The sequence below is a fragment of the Benincasa hispida genome, chromosome 6, assembly GCF_027475165.1.
Source record: "Benincasa hispida cultivar pf3 chromosome 6, pf3_genome.v1.1, whole genome shotgun sequence".
Taxonomy (NCBI): domain Eukaryota; kingdom Viridiplantae; phylum Streptophyta; class Magnoliopsida; order Cucurbitales; family Cucurbitaceae; genus Benincasa; species Benincasa hispida.
In genome coordinates, this window is record NC_143483.1 from 3,478,359 (window position 1) to 3,496,524 (window position 18,166).

The 18,166-nt window shown below is 30.1% G+C and overlaps 1 protein-coding gene across 1 annotated transcript; it reads left to right on the forward strand.

The window, feature by feature from the left end:
* Nucleotides 1-2,262: 2,262 nt before the first annotated feature.
* LOC120079914 (disease resistance protein Roq1-like) lies at nucleotides 2,263-15,045 on the forward strand. Its single transcript, XM_090314766.1, has 6 exons — nucleotides 2,263-2,588; nucleotides 3,614-4,718; nucleotides 4,885-5,163; nucleotides 11,406-11,682; nucleotides 13,176-13,240; nucleotides 14,855-15,045. Exons 1-6 carry the CDS (start codon nucleotides 2,278-2,280, stop codon nucleotides 14,885-14,887), a joined length of 2,070 nt encoding a protein of 689 aa, XP_090170892.1. The 5' UTR covers nucleotides 2,263-2,277; the 3' UTR covers nucleotides 14,888-15,045.
* Nucleotides 15,046-18,166: the final 3,121 nt, after the last annotated feature.

The window sequence follows — 18,166 nt, forward strand, 5'->3', positions numbered from 1 at the left end:
CCAGTGCCAACTACAAACTCACATGATTCCTTGTATTATTTAATTTAAGTCAACATGTAGTTTTTCCCTTCTTTAACAATAGAAATAAAATAATCAGCTTTTTATTTATTTATTTCCTATTTCATTCATTGTTTGATTGTTTAATTTCCAATCTTGGAGGCTTCAATATCGATTTAATCCTCCAAACATATGATTTTCGATGTTTTCATATGTTTCAGAGGCGAAGATGTTCATGATTTAAAACAAAACTTAAAACATGAATAACTGAAGAACGTGACAACAAAAGTTCAATACAGTCTAATAATGTCCAATAGAATAAAAGGGAAATAAGAAAAAGTGAAAAATGGAAATGAAAAGATTGTTACTGTACAAGAAGAAAGAATCCTACACAGGGTTGAAAAATAAACACGTTTTATTTAACAAGATAAGTTACAGATGAATTTAAGGATGTGGGTTAATTAAGTATATTAATTAGTTAATTTAGTAGAATTTCACATAAGTTAAGTGTTAGGATTTTAATTATTTCATGTATATTTAATTAGGGTGTGAGTTATGTATTTAAATCTATCCATGATAATCTTATAAATTGGATTGACATTAACATGGGTGATATATCCAAGTGTGTAGAGAAGAACATACAAAGAGAGTTCAATCAAAAGTGTGAACAAAATTTGAAAAGTCTTTCAATTAAAAGTGTTTTTATTTCCTCTCAAATTATCGTTTATTGGTTATTTATTTGTGTGTAATCACACGCTTCCAACACACAAGAGGAAGAAAGACAAAAGAAAAAGATAGATATGTGGTGAACATTAAGAACCTAAGGTCCCTTTTGATAACTATTTGGTTTTTATTTTTTGTTTTCGAAAATTAAGCTTATAAACACTATTTCTATCTACAAATTTCTTCCTTTGTTATTCTTATTCTTACCAATGATTTAAAAAACCAAGCCAAATATTTTGAAAATTAAAAAAAAGTAGATTTTTAAATTTTGTATTTGTTTTTGGAATTTGGCTAAAAATTAAATTATTGTACTTTAAAAAAAAATGTAAATCATTGTAAGAAATGAGAAGGAAATTGGCTTTCTTTTTAAAAACCAAAAACAAAAAACGAAATGGTTATCAAACGGAGTCTAAGAAATTAAAAAAATGAAAAATGAGGAAAATGAAGAGGAAATTTTGTTTATTTTAATTCTCTAAATAATTTATTTTTGTTTTTCTGTCATAAACCATGTATATCATATCACATTTATTAATTTTTTCTTTAGAAAATATAATAGATATTTTTTATTTGTATGTTCGAAGTTCGTTATCTAATACATAACTTCATATATTTCTGTAAATCAGATTTGACCATTTATATTTATATATATCATAATAAAAAATTTACAAAACAAGATACATTAAAATACACGACTTAATAACAACCTGGCTCCTAAGAGGAACATCATTACATTTAACACGACAATGGCAGTTTGTTGGATAATTTAGAATAAAAGAAACAATCGTATCTTTAAGGAGATCTACAGGAGTTTCCTGACCATTTGGGAGACCATCTGCTCCTCGGCTAGCTACTGGTCTTACCGATCAAAATTGCTCAAGGATTACAACTTTACCTCTATTTTCTCTTAACTTGGCTGTCTTAATGTAATTCCAGCTTTGTAATCGAGCTTCCCTCCGGCCCTTTACTTCCTTTTATCTATGTGTAAATCTAGTTGAGATATTTTGATACGTTTAATAATCCACATGATATCGCTTTCTAAAAAAAATAACATTCTGGCTCCTAACAATAATGTGGGAGTGAAATTCTTGTTTTTTGGGCTTGGATATGTTGAGGGTGCTAAATATATATCTAGAGGCATGTTGTGACGTTTATTTCCATTTTTTATCTTATTAAAAAAAAAAACAACCTGGCTCCTAACAATTACAAGGTGACATGATTCGCTCTATTATTTCATCTACAAAGTCTCATTTTAATATTGAGTCAACACTAGTAATATAATATGTAGTTTTTAATACGTTGAGTTTGTATCCATTGTAATCGAAATTGTGTGTGTGTGAGAGAGACATACAAAAGCCTCGTCCTTTCTTATTGCTTTCAACATTATTACTACTATCTCATCCTCCAAACATGAAGAGTTTCGATACTTTCATAAATTTTAGAGGTGAAGATGTTCGCAACAATTTGATCGGACATTTGTTCGATGCGTTGCATAATTACGGGTTAATAACGATATTTTTGGACAATGAGGAACTATTAATTGGAGATCGTCTGGATGAGATGCTGGAGAAATCAATTGAGGAATCAAGAACTGCTATTGTGGTTTTATCAAAAAACTATGCTGATTCGAAATGGTGCTTGAGAGAGTTGGTGAAGATTATGGAAACCATGGACGATGGAACGAATCGAGTTCTTCCCGTGTTTTATCATGTGGATCCTTCTGATGTTCGTCGTCAATCTGGATGTTTCAGGGAAAGATTTGATGAATATGACCAAATAAATGATCCCTTACAGCGTCAGGAAGTTAACAATTGGAGGACAACTTTGACAAAAGTCGGCAATCTTGCTGGAGTTGTAGTAACAGGAGAAAGGTAGGTCACTCTTCTCATTCTTATTTTCATCCATTTTTCATCTATAAATATTATTATTTCTTCATTTATTAGACAAACATTTGGCGTTCCAATATAATTTCCGAACCTAATACTTAAGGTTCTTATACCATATTAGATAAACATCAAATTTCATATGAAAAAACCAATTGATAATGAGGCATTAAGAGGTCTCTCATTTTTTCAATAAACAACTTCAACGCACTTATTTTTATGCATTCAAGTTTAATATTCGTAAGAAAAACAAAAGAGACACATGATTATTGTCCTTAGGTTAGTTCTCTCTCTTTTTTCTTTTTTTGGTTGCAAAGGTATGAAATTAATATGTGGGGTGAGAGAAACAAACCTCTGACTTCGAGGTTGATAATACGAATATTATACCAATTGAGTTAAGCTCATTTGGACCTCTCTCTCTTCTTCTTTTTTTTTTTTTTTTTTTTTTTTTTTTTTTTTTTAATTTAAAGTTAAGATTTCTATGTAATTAGGACATGGTTTATCTAATTTTAGTCAATGTACTCTTAATAAATCTTAAATATAGTCTCTCAAAATTAATTTTTATTCGAGAATCTGATCCCCTCAATTATTTCATGCAAGGGAATAACATACTGCTCCTATCCTTAGAAAATTAAATGGAAAATTTCGTAGACATGAGAAATGAAATAGAGAGGAACGGGGGTGGAGAAGTCATCCGTGACCCCACACCATGTCTCGTGGACGTTTATACTTACAAAGGGTAGAAAACAAATTCTATTTATATTAGTCAATGGAAAACTTAGAGATTATTCCTAAATTAATAGCCTAATAAATAGTTGTTTCGAATTTGGAAAAGCCGACTAATTGAAAATTATAGATTACATTCAACAATTAGATACACAAACTCTTTCGAATTTGGAAAATAACTATCTTCATTGGTGTATGGATTATAGGGGATTTTGTAATAATCATCGATTGAACCTTTGAAATTTACTGATATTACGTTTGACATACTACTTTTTGGTCCCATGCAGCCCTCAAGTGCACGGTCTCAACAAAATCACAAACCAAATATTTGATATGTTGCGAAGACCAATGTTAGTAGATCCTAATAAGTTGAAATACTTAGTTGATATCCCAAATCGGCTGAGTGATATCAATAGCCTACTTGATTTTGAATCAAAAGAAGTACGTTTTATAGGGATAGTTGGAATGGGTGGCATTGGTAAATCAACTCTTGCTCAAGTTATTTACGATAAGTTTGCATCTACATTTGGCAACAATAACTCTTGTTTTCTAACAGTTTCTGGACGTGATATCGTCACGGTCCAACGTCTACTACTCTCTAAACTTGTTTATCTTCGTAGAAATGATGGTATTAAAATTTCAGAAGAGAGTGAAGGAGCAAACATGATTAAAAATTGTTTGAGTAGACAAAAGGTTTTGATTGTTCTTGATGGGGTGAATGAGAAAGAACAATTAGAAAATTTAGCCGGAAGTTTTGATTGGTTTGGTTCAAAAAGTCGAATCATCATTACAACTCGAAACAAAGATGTTTTTTCTCACCGAAATCATCAACAAGTTCAAATCTACAATGTGGAACCACTTGATTACAAGTCTTCATTCTCACTCTTTTGGAAGCATGCATTTGGAGAAAGTGGGGGTCCAAATGAAGAACAATTCATACAATTTAGTAAAGAGATTGTGGAAAAGGTTGAAGGACATCCACTAGCTTTGGAACAAATTGGAGCATCTTTGCATGGTCGAGATATTAATGTGTGGAGAGAAGAGTTGGAGAGTGTGATTTTAGTTGAGAATAAACGTCTCTTCAATATATTAAAGATAAGTTTTGATCAATTAGAAAGAAAAAGCCAACAAGCTTTTCTTGATTTAGCTTGTTTCTTCCATGGAAAAAGTAAAGACAAAGTTATTGAAATACTTGAGAGTTTTGGATACACTCGTCCCTACACTGAACTACAATTGATGTGCAATAGATTTCTTATTGAAATGGATAATGAGGGCATAATATATATACACAATTTAATTCAAGCAATGGGTCAAAAAATTGAACGACAAGAACCTCAACGAGCAAGGATTTGGTTTCGAGAAGATGCCTTCGACATATTTGCTGAACAACACGTAAGTCTAGAAATATGTATACATGATATTTATTTACAACTCAATGATAGAAGTCTATCGGGTTGATAGACAATGACATTTTGTTATAGTTAAAAATATTTTAAGTAGTTTTACCATTTAAAATGATTATCGTTATTATATAATTGCATATTTTTTTTTTTGACAGGGAGTAAAATACATAAAAGGTGTTGTGTTGGACAAGAGAGAGAAGCAACCTGAATTAGAGTTGGAACCTAGTCTATTTAAAGAAATGACCAGCTTAAAACTATTAGAAATTGACAATGTGAAGCTTACAAAAAATCTAGAATATCTCTCAAAGCAGCTTCGATCGCTCAATTGGCATGGCTATCCTTCAAATTCTTTGCCACAAAATTTTGAAGCACCACGTTTATTTGAACTTCTCTTGCCTCGTGCTCGAACTTCTCATCTTTGGAATGGTGTAAAGGTTAGTACATATCCAAATCATTTTATTAGATGAGTTTTTTTTTTTTTTCCTTCTATAAAGCTTTATATAATGTCTTTTTCTGCGTCTGGTCGGTTTCTTTTGTTGGTAACATAGATTTTATTTTATATTTTCAGATGGATATTTGTAATACACAGTAGAATAAAAGAAAAATCTAAAAATATATTATATTTTTAAAATATTTGTAAATATAAATGAGTTGATTAGTCAATTTTTGATTTTTTTTAATTTTTAATTTTGCCCCCACTTGTTTTATCTTGTTGTATACATTTTTTTTAGTCTTTTTATTTTCTTTCTCTTCTTCGTTTTTTGCTTCTTCCCTCTTTTTTTTTTCATTTTATTTTCTTTCTCAGTTTTTGCATCTTCCTTTTTTTTTATTTTATTCTTTCCTTTATCCGATTTTTGTTTCTTTCTTTTATTTTCTTTCATTTCCTTATTTTTCCATTCTTTTTCTTTTCTTTCATTTCCTTCTTTTTTCCTTCTTTATTTATTTATTTTTTTTAATTTTCTTTTCTTTCTTTGGGTTTTGCTTATTCCTTTTTTTTATTATTATTTTTATTTTCTTTCTTCGAGTTTTGCTTATTACTTTATTTTTATTTTTATTTTCTTTCTTCGGTTCTTGCTTATTTCTTTTTTTTATTTTTATTTTCTTCCATTTCTCCAATTTTTGCTTCTTCCCTTATTTTTTTTAATTATTTTTTTTTTTCCGATTTTTGTTTCTTCCCTTTTTTTTTCTTTTTTTAGTTTTTCTTTCATTTGTCCGGTTTTTGCTTCCTTTTTTTTTTCTATTTATTTTTCTTTCCTTTTTTCAGTTTTTACTTCTTCTCTTTCTCTTATTTTTAAAATTTTTCTTTCCTTTATTTGAATTTTTTTTCTTCCCTTTTTTTTTTTCACAAGAATTATGAAGCTAAGATCTGTACGCAGGACTTGAAAGTACTCAATTCATAAGTGATTTAACACCAATAAGCCAATCATCAAGTTTGATTATTATAACAAATAATAAATATAAATAGTAAATGAAAGTCTAACCGTGATAACAAATAATATTTTCTATCATTGATAGTTTAATCTTTGATTATATTTTCGTAGTTAATAGTTACTTATAGAAATCTATCATTGATAGCCAACTTAGTGAATTTAATTAATAAAGTTGAATCTCGAACAAAAATGTAAGTGGAATGCCTAGAAGTTATCACTAATAGTATGTTTATCAGTGATAGAAGCTATCATAAAAAAGAAAAGGAACTTATAAATGTTTGGGAAGGACAAGAAAGATGCAAAAAGGTGTTCAGTGGCTATGATTGATAGAAGCTACTACTAATAGTATGTTACCAGTGATAGAAGCTAATACTAATAGCATGTTATTGATGATAAAAGCTACCAGATAGCACGTTATCAGTGATAGAAGTTACCACCGATAGCACGTTATCAGTGATAGAGAATTATCACTGATAGCATGATTTCGGTGAGATCATTGATAGCATCATTGATAACCACAATATGAGTGATGTTAGTGATATCAATGATAAAACTTAGGTGATATCTATATATCAAGTTTCTTTCAAAGGTGATAACCAATTATAGAAGTCTATCATTGATAGCTTTAAGTATTAATATTTCAAGGTTGATTCTAATTGATAAAAGTTTATCAGTGATAACAACTGATAGTTGTTATCAGTGATAGCCATGATAATAGATTATTAGTGATAACTACTATGGTAATCAAAGTTTGGTCTTATTTCAAAGTTGATCCCTGTTTACAAATCTATCATTGATAGCCACTGATAGCCTTAAGTAGTAATATTTCAACGTTGATTCCAATTGATGAAAGTAAATCAATGATAGCTACTAATAATTGATAGCAAATTAAAAGCTAATATTTCAATATTGTATTAATTTTTCTCAAATTGAAAGCTATCGCTGATAGCAACTATCATTGATAGGAATTGATATAAGCTATCAGTGATAGCAGCTGATAACAGCTATCAGTGATAGCTTTTAATTTGAGAAAACCAGGAAGAAGCGAACAAAATAGTGGCTAGGCATGAGTTTTTTAGTCTTTTACTATTTTTTTTTTATCTATATATGCAATTATTTTATCTTTGTACTACATATTCTATTATTTTAGGCTTGAATTCTATTTATGCAACTAGCCCTTTTCAGATTCACATAAATTCAATAAATAAGCATGTAAAAAATAACAATAAATATGCATGTAAAAAATAACCTAATTGTTATTTTAAATATAAAATTGAAAATCAGTTAGGGTAGAATTCTTAACAAAATAATGCATACTTAAACTCCATAAATAAGTGACAAATTAGAAATTCAATCGATAGAATACTTATATGAGATTCAAGCTGTAAAAACTCTTTCATAATGCTAAATAAAATCTTCTCTCTATCATAGTGGATGTAGGCATTGTATAAGCCAAACTACTCTAAATCCCTGTGTGTTTCTTTCTTTTTTCTTTCCTTCTTCATATTGTTGTAATCTCTGATTCTTCAAAAAATTAATTTCACAATCTGCAACAATTAAGAAGTTAGAAGTTGATTAAGTGTAAATCAGTGTAAGAACTCAAGAATATCGAGAGAGAGAAACAGGAAGAGAGCTTGTTGAAGAGAAGAGAGAAATGAAGTTGAATTGGAATTCTTCTTCTTCAAACGAAATGTTTTGTTGCAAGTAGAAGAGAGGGTCCTACACGTGTCGAAAGTAGTGTCTTCATCTAGTCCCTGCACGTGTAATCATAACAAATTGGTATCAGAGCAGGGTTAAGATAGAGAAAGCTCCAAGAAGTACTCCAAGAAACACATTCTTGATTAAAGAATTGTTGTGGCATGCTATGACATTGAAAAATTCGATCGGAAGGGAGACTCTTGCTCTCTAGAAAGCAAAGATAAATGCAATTTTTGGCCAACACAAATCACTAAAAGCCATTTTTGATCCAGCCGAAATACCTCAGACAGTGACCAGAAAAGATAAAGAAGAAATGGATAGTGCAGCCTACCGTACCATTGTTTTAAGCCTGAGTGATAATGATAGAGGCAATTGATAAAGAAACAACATATGAAATATGGGCGAAATTAGACGAATTTAATCGAGCATGCCTTAGAGAGAAGTTCTTTACCTATAAAATGGATTCAAATAAATCCTTAAGTGATAATCTAAGTAAACTCAAGAAGCTATCCACTAAATTCAATAGCTTAAGTGATAAGATAGATGAAGCAAACAAATCGTTCATCCTTCTAAACTCACTTCTAGAAGAGTATAGAGAAGTCAAGGTGGGTCTCAAATATGAAAGGGACAAGATCACAGATGCTATAATATTAGCAATTAAAACCAAGGAGTTGGAAATCCTAACTTAGAAGAAGGATTACAATAATGGTAAAGGGTTGTTCTCAAAGGGTAAATCCAAAAATAGTTGGAAACAATGCAGGAATCAAAAGGATAAGAGTAAATTCAAGTACAACTTCTGTCACAAGATGGGTCACATAAAGAAAGTTTGCTTCTTCTTTAAGAAGAAACAAAACCAGAAGAAATAGAAAGAGAAACAAGCAGAAGAATCTAAGGAACTTAAGGTTGAAGAATTAGTGGCAGAACAGGGGAACTATATCTTTGCATATGTCCTAACCACCTCAGAATACACTCCTAATAGTGAATCCTTTGATGAAATTCAAAATTGGGTGTTGGACTCGGAATGTACATTCCATATGACACCCTCAAAGGGCTTGTTTACTATCTACAAGAGCTCGAATGGTGGTTTTGTTTACATGGGTAATGATAACACCTATGAAATTGTGGGAATAGGTTATGTCTCACTAAAATTCAAAGATGGGACAGTCACCCTTCTTAAAAATGCAAACATGTACTCACACTTAAGAAGAATCTAATATCTCTAGAGATGTTGGACTCAATTGGGTGTGAGTATCATGGATTTGGAGGCAAGTTTGAAGTAAAGAAAGATGACAGAATAGTTTTTATTGGAGTGAAGACTAATAGTCTTTACTTAAACAAGGATGTTAAAAAATATCAGTCAACCCTAATAATTACTAAATTTACACTCTCAGAAGGGGATCTTTGGCATAGAAGACTATATTACATAAGTTGTAAAGGCCTAAAGATCCCATCTGATCAAGGGCTGCTAGCTAAAGGCTTGTGAAAATGGCATAATTGGTAAGGCTATCGGGCAATCATTTCTAATTTATAATGAGCAAAAATGATGACAAAGAAGAATCTATCTCTAAAATAAGTAAATATGAGGTGAAATATCTATCTAAAACTAGTAAACTTAATGCTGAAACTCCTAGCACTAGTGAATCATTGTCTGTTGAAATAGAATCTTTAGAAATTGAGGAAGGCACTGAACATTCTCAACAATAAGAAGACTTAACAAATTATTTCTTAACTAGAGACACGGAAAAAGAATAATAAAACAACCATCCCGATATGGTGTAACAGACTTTGTAAATGTAGCTACAGGAGCTATGGTTAGCCTAAATGAGTCTGAACCTATAAATTTTAATGATGTTGTGAGTGATTCTAATGCAAGAAATTGGATTGATGCTGTGAATGAGAAAATGAATTCACTAATAATAAACAAAACTTGGGATTTAGTCTCACTTTGAAAAGGAGCTAAAGTAATATCTTGTAAATGGTTATATAAATTAAAAGAATGCATTCTAGGGTTTCAACTACCTAGGCTTAAGGCAAGACTAGTAGTCAAAGATTTTACACAGAAGGAAGACATTGACTATAATGAATTTTTCTCCTTGGTTGTAAAACATACTACCATCAGAATGTTACTGTCCTTAATTATATAAAACAACTATGAACTAGATCAATCAGATGTTAAGACAACTTTCCTACATGGAGAGTTGGATGAAACCCTTTACATAAGACAGTCCCAAGGCTATAAAAAGAAAGGGAAAGAGAACATGGTTTTTCTTCTTCAGAAGTCCATATATGAACTAAAACAATCCCCAAGATGTTGGTATAGAGAGTTTGATGAGTTTATGATGAGAATTAATTTCAAAAGAAGTTCATATGATAATTGTGCATACATAAACACAACAACCTATACTCTACTGTGTTCTTGTTACTCTATGTGGATGATATGCTTGTAGCAAGCAAATCTAAAGAAGATCTAAGAAAACTAAAAGAATCACTAAACTATCAATTCGATATGAAAGATCTTGGTGAATCTAAAAGGATTATGGGGATGGAAATCCTTAGAGATAGAGATCAAAGGACTTTATGCATAAGTCAATATGACTATAACATTAAGATCCCAAAGAGATTCAAAATGTTTGAAGCTAAACCTTTCAATATCCCTTTAGCTCCCTTTAGCTCAACATTTCAAGCTATCTAGTAAAAATTCTCCTAATGGAGATGATGAAGATCGCCTGAACTATATGTCATAGATACCATATTCTCAAGTGGTTGACAATTTAATGTATCTGATGATCTCAATTAGGCTTGACCTATCTTATACAACTAGTTTGGTAAGTAGGTACGTGGTTAAATCCTATGATCATGTTATAAACTCAATTCATTTTTGTAAATAAACTAAAATATATATACTATGTAATGTGTTATAGATTATATAATATTACACAATGATAATTATACAATTCTTATGTTGATAAATAAATTAGTAATATTTTGTTGCCAACTATTATTTAGTGAATAACTACTAGGGGTGTATATAAAGGTACCCAAAACTTATCCAACTGAATGAAACAATTGGAAAACTGACCAACTGTTCGACATACTTATATTAGTTTTATTTTTATTTTTTAAAAAATATACATATCTAGCCTAGATTCCAAACCTACTCCAAGATTCATTTAAGTTAAAAAAAGGTTGAAAACTATGTTAAACTAATAGTATACTTCATTCATTAATCTTTCATTTTCATTCAACTTGGTTTTGATATGAAAAAAAAAAATCGACAAAACTAACCGACTGGCGGTCAGATGGCACACCATATTTTTTGGTCGGTTTTTTATGTCGGTTTTCTCCCAAAATCTACATTGACCGACCAATATACGTATAAATTACAACTAGTGAGTAATAATAATTGCTTAAATTAGAATTTAGTTTATGAATCGTCTACTAAATACATATATAAAAATATGAGATATAACCTATTGTCATTAAATCCATTCATTTCGAATTCTCTAATAGACCCTAAATAATAATGAGTGGAACTTATTTTATAACAGAGGTTTGAGAAATTGAAGGTTATCGATGCGAGTGATTCACACAATTTGGTGGAGACACCAAACTTAAGTCAAGTTCCGAACCTAGAAAGATTGGTTCTATGTGATTGTACAAGATTGCGTACAATTGACAATTCGATTATCAGCCTGAATCGTCTAGTTTTATTGGACCTCAAACGCTGTATTAGCCTCAAAACATTTACATTGATGGGAAGATTGAGGAGTCGCACAGTTATAGAACTTGATGGCTCAGGTCTCGAGGGTCGCCCGATATTGGAAGGTATATGTATTTGTAAAACTTTCATTCTTTTTGTTGCATCGATATCATATTTTATCCTTGGTTTGGTTCATTCAATTCCCTAAGTTCACATTTTTATAATCCATGAAATTTGTTTTTGATTTCTCGTGTGTTTGGTTTAACATTTCAATGGTTTGATTTTAAAACTAAGTTATTTTTTTTAAAAAAATTGAAATGTTGACAACCTTTTAAAATGTATTTTAAACAATTTTATTTAAAGAATATAAATAAAAATTACTTTCTTGATAAACTTTTTTTTTTCTCTAGTCAATTCAAACTTTCTTTTACGTGCTCTATTTAACATATAGATTCTTTCCATTTTTTTTTCTTTTTATAATAGCACTCAATTGTATGTTCAAAAGTGTAAAATATATTACTTTTCTTATTTGCGCTCCCAATCACTAAATTTTTTAAAACTAGTCATATATATATATATAGACGTACTCTATAGATACAGATACACATACGTATGAATGTATGCATGCATGTATATATGTAGACAAGAAGATTGATGATACTTTAAAAAGTTAAAGACTTTATTTGGTAACCATTTTATTTTGGGTTTTTTATTTTTGAAAATTAAGTATATTTTCTCTCTATTTCTAAGGATGATTTGCATCTTTTTAAGTACAATTGTTGAATTCTTAGACATATTCCAAAAATAAATGAAGAAATTTGGAGTTGAAAGTTGTGTCTACGTGCTTAATTTTAAAAAACAAAAACTTAAAAACTAAGGCCCCATTTGATGACCATTTGGTTTTTGTTTTTGTTTTTGAAAATTAAGCTTATTTCATCCACATTTCTTACAATAATTTGCATCTTTCTTAAGTACAATAGTTAAATTATTTGTCAACTTCCAAAATCAAAAGAAACTTTTTGAAAGTTACTATTTTTAGTTCTCAAAATTTGTCTTGGCTTTTAAAACCATTGATGAAAAGTAGATAACAAAGAAAGAAATTTAGAGATAGAAATAGTATCCATAAACTTAATTTTAAAAGACAAAAACAAAAAACAAAATACAAACGGGGCCTAAATCGTTATAAAACGGGTATAAGGTTTTTTTTATTTCACTTGTGTTGTTTTTCTCTTAATGATCATAAACTTTCCCAACGTTTTCACGTAATATTGTTGATCCTAATTAAAGTTTATGGATACACAGTTTCAAATATAAAGTAATCAAGTCCAAAATATTAGTAAATATAGTGCAATCCAAAAGATTTTGTAAATATAATAAAATTTAGATCTAGTTCTTGGTGTTTATTAGTGATAAACTATATCAAGTATTGGGTTCTATAAGTAATAGAGTCATCACTAATTAAAGTCCATTAGGAATAGAGTTTGCTATATTTATAATTATTTAAAATATTGTTCTAAATTTAATTATTAATCCCGAAAGTATCATCCATTAGAATAGATTATATTATTTGGTTTTTGTAACGGTAATAAACTTCTGTTTTAAATATCATTATAAGCAGCTAGTACAAGACAGAAGCCCCAATCCCGGAGCCTCACTTCCCAATCTCGAAGTGCTTTTTCCCGTGTAAGTTCTTACTTACTCCTTGTTCATTATGAATGATACGAACAAAGGGATGGTTGCAAATATAGCAATAAAACTTAAATTATTAATAGATATAGCATAATTTAAAAAATTACAAATATAACAAAATTTATATAGTCTATCAATGATAGACTACATCGTTTGTAGAAGTCTATCAACAATAGACCTTATAATTGATAGATTTTGCTATATTTACAATTTTTAAAAATGTTGTTAATTATTTATTACCACTAAAAATGATATCCATTACAATTACCCTTACAAAAACCTAACTTATAATGAAAAGTAAAAATGATTCTTTCTTTTGTGTTTGGTTTCAATCAGTAAAACTTTTAATCTCAACTTGAGCTTAGTTTGTTTTAAAATATTATAATTTTACTTTTTCTGCATTTCAAAATGTTATACTCTTTTTTACTAATATTAGTGCAAAGCCTACTAAGATTTCGAATAGGTTTGCACCATTTAACATTTATTTATATTATTTGTTGATACTGAAATTCGGATAGGAAGAAAACGAACATTACTTTCATATGACAGCAATAGTGAATTTGTTTAAGTGGAGAAAAAACATAGCTTGAAAAAAAAAATATACACACTAATGTAACACTATCACACATACTCTGATGCTTAAGCCAAAGAATGAAAAATTTTTGGAAGCATATAGAATTTGAGAGTGGAATTCCAACTACCTCACAAGGAGTTAATGATGATGTGAGTTTATAGGAGAATTCACCTTGAGTTCATCTTAGAATTATGATACAAGTTTTTCCTAATCTAAACAATTTTGGATTAAATTTGATTAGGGCAATAATTACTTGTTATTGGATTTAAATGACCCATGTCCACTTTTGGACTTATTTTTCTGATTTTCTTTTCTTGGTATTTGGCCTATTTTGTCATACCTAAATTTACCCATAGCAATACCCCGATTCATATGGTTTATGTTTTGGGTCATTATGAGCTAGACATATAGGGAGTCTAATTTGAGAGCATAATTTCTCTAATTTGTGTTGCTAGCTTCATATAGAGTTTATAGAACTGTTGAGAAAAAAATCACTTTATCTACCTTCAAAGTTGAAGAACACAATTCTCTTACAATCTTCTAAAATAACTAAATTTCCTTGCAAAACTTCCAACTAAAGAAGGAAAGAATGACATAATTGTCATCATACAAAGGATTATTCATCAAAATTCTCATGATTTTATCCTTTTTTTTTACGACAACTACGGAATGGGAATTAAACCTTTGACTTCTAGAGATGAAAGTCATGTCAATACCGTTGAATCAAACTCATTTTGACATGATTTTAGCCTATTATTCCAGCTCAAGTTAGCTCTCAAATTAATGAGTTACTGATATCATTATAGGTTTCACTTATAGAGTATTGGTTTGATTATTGTGTACTCGTGATCTTGGTAAAATATCTGTTGTAGCAGTTATAAAGATAATAGTTTTGGATACCAGAAATATAAATATAATTATCTTCTTTCCTTAGGTAATATTCTTGGAAGAAAACCTTAAGGAAGACCAAAATTATTATATGCAAATCAAAGTTTATTATCATTCTAACTCTTTTTGTTATTTTAATATTGCAGGTGAAGCAGTTATTTAGACGACGTAAGTTATAAAGTTTCTACGAAAAATATGATATTTTTTTAGTTCAACGATGTACAAATGGATTGTCATTAGTTAAGTTTTACTCTTATTGACTATTGTAATAGATTTTTGTGAGTAGTTATCTTATGTCCCAGTGTTTGGGGTATAGAGTTGAATTTATATGTCTGCGGTATCTGGTACAATTTTTTGAACTCTAAATAAAATTCTTTTATGATTAATATTTTTTTAAACTTTTTTATCCAACATATCCATTTTCGTTTGAATTAAATATAGATTGCAATTCTTTCCTTCTAATTTTTACCACTTTTCATTCTTTCTTTTGTTCTTCTTTTGGGTAATGAACAACAATTAACCCATTACATTTCTTACAGACATAAGGTTAAATAAAATAAGGAACCAAATAGAAATCAAAACTTTTGATTCCTAATTTTTCTTCACGAATTTCATCATTAACATCATCTTCTTTTTTTTTTCTTTTCTTGTTATTGCTCGATATTTTTACTTTGTCATGATTTTTTTAATTGAATCTCCCTCATCATCTTAGTAGCCAATGGAATGTCATCACATTTATTCAACAATTTCACTTTCAATTCCTTCAAATCTGGAGGATTATCTGAGAACAAATCTACATTTTTTACTCGTTCTTGCTAGGAAAAAAATCTTCATTTTATGGTTTTTTTCTAGTTATATGGTATATGCTTAACTATATACATACTTTTTCAAATATTCTTAACACTCATTTGATATATGAATAGAATTAAAATGTATAAATATTGCACTTAATGTAAACAAAATACTATTATTTATGTAATTGACAATCCTACAACATACATTAACAATCATCAGTTTTATAATAGTCGGAATTAGTTATCAAAATTGATTTTCAAAGATGATTTGCTGAAGTTTCTAGTCGGAGGTCGTTGTCGAAGCATGAAAGGTGGTATTGGAGTTGGTCGTCGGAGGTAGTTTTTGTAGCTTGAAGTTGGTCGTGCGAAAGGTTGTCGTCGAAGTTGATCATCAAAGATGATTTTCGCCAGAGCTTTGTAGTCGGATGTGGTTGTTAGAGTCCAAAGTTGGTCGCATAAAGGTGGTATTGTAGTTGGTTGCCCGAATTTGTCATTGGAGATGGTTGTCGAAACTTGAAGTTGGTAGTTGGAGTTACTCGCTTGTGGGTCGTCATCGAATGTCATTTTTTTCAAAGTTAATAGTAGGAGGTGTTTGCCGGAGCTGGTCATCGGAGTTTGTTGTCGGAGGTAGTTGCTAAAGCCTGAAATTGGTCATTGGAGTTGGTCGCACACAACTAGTTGTTGGAGCTGGTCGTGGGAGTTGTCATCAGAGGTGGTTGTCAGAGCTCGGAGGTTCCCGGAGTATGACAACGATAGTCACTGATAGTGGCCAATAGGTGGAGCCGTTGAAAATATTGAAAGAAGGGAAAGTTGGGGTCGGTTGGTAAAATATACCAACTCAAATCAACCAACATTTAAAGTTGGTGGACCAAGCATTGAGTTAGTATATTATACCAACTCAATTAAACTCATGTTGGTGAGCCAAACACCTCATTGGTGTTATTGTATCGATGATTAAGTATCCAAAAGTTTAACTTATCCCAAATATGTGGAACCAAATACTTGAGAGGAGCAAATTCTTTGTACATACTTTCTATATGTTTTCCTTTATTTATTTTCAAGATAAATTTCTATGGCTTGGTTGTTTTTGGTTTTCTGCTTTTTAAGAATTGAAACGAAAAACATCTTCGATAACATTTTTTTTATTTTATTTATTTTATCTGGTCATCAACTTGAGTTAGATTGAGTTGATAAATTACCAACTCAATGTATTTTCCAACAACATTGTAGCACCCTAGTTTAGAAGGGGCATATAGATCACATTCAAATGAGAGAGATCTTGAAAATATGAAAGTATGGTTAAGAAGGTTACTTTACTACAAATATCAATAAAGTGCACCATCTGTTTCAGTGGCTCAATCATATGAACTCCAAAGCTATGCATGCTTAGCTTGAAGCAATTTCAGTTGGGTGACCTCTTAGAACTTTTCGCATGAAGCAACTGAGTGAAGACAAAACATGTTGAAAGGACCCCATGTAAATTTATGGGATAGGTTTCACTGTTGGAAATAGTTCAAGTCAAGCAAGAATGATGTTGTTAAATTTCAAGGGATGCAAGAGAATGTCAGGGTCATCAGGTGTAGAATCCTAATTCAGATACTGAGCCTTAAGGCATTATAGTTTGTATTAGAGTGAAACATCTCCCACTAAGATGTGGCTTTCGTGGACGAACCAAGCATAAGCTGGTCGGCCTATAATACCCGAGTTTTGAAGGATCCCAAATTGAAGGGAACCATGAGTGAAAGCAAGATTGCCTAATTCCAATTTCTCATTGAATGTAGTTTTTACAGTAAATAAAGAACAAGATATGCATTTATATAAATGGCTTCCTGGGTATTCTCAAGCAAAGAACCCAGGAGTGGTGGACTTTGACTATTCTAGAATGAAGGAAATTGATTTGAGTAGGGAGGAGGAAGAGTTTAGAATGTTTACCAACAATTCAAAACTCACAGAATTATTTCTATCTTTCTCACAGTGTGCGTGTAACCAAGAAGGAGACTCTCTCCTCTCTTTCTAAAGCAAAAAATACAGCAACCACCCACTTACTTAGGTGGAGAAAAGAAAGGGAGGGAGTCTTATTTTAAATTAAAATAACATTTGATATATATATATATATATCTTTTATCTCTCATATAACATTTAATATAAATAAAATTTATATTAAATTTAACAATTGTGAATCCAATTCATATAATTAATATTTGAATCATATTCAAATATGTATTTCCTCTCATTAAAATTATAATGTATCAAATACATTATAGTAATTATATCACATATAATTAAAATAACTTAATTATATCATATATAATTAAATCCCTCTATTAATTTGAAGAATTCAAATTAATCCAAATGCTGATTCTCATTTAATCCTATTGAGCTACTAAGGGGACCTTATGAACCTGTAGCTTGAAGTTCCAACGGTACATGAATAATTAATCAAACTTATTAATTAAATTATTCACCATCTGTTAACTGTCGGATACTCCACTAAAGACCGACAACTGCACTTTTTGCACTACATATATATTTCTATGTCCATTGGATATAACCAATCAAAAGTATGATGACACTTCACAAATTGCTCGTAAGTACAATTAGGAGAAGATTACCGTTTTACCCCTTTAGTTACATCTAACTCCTTAAGTACCACTAATCCCTCTA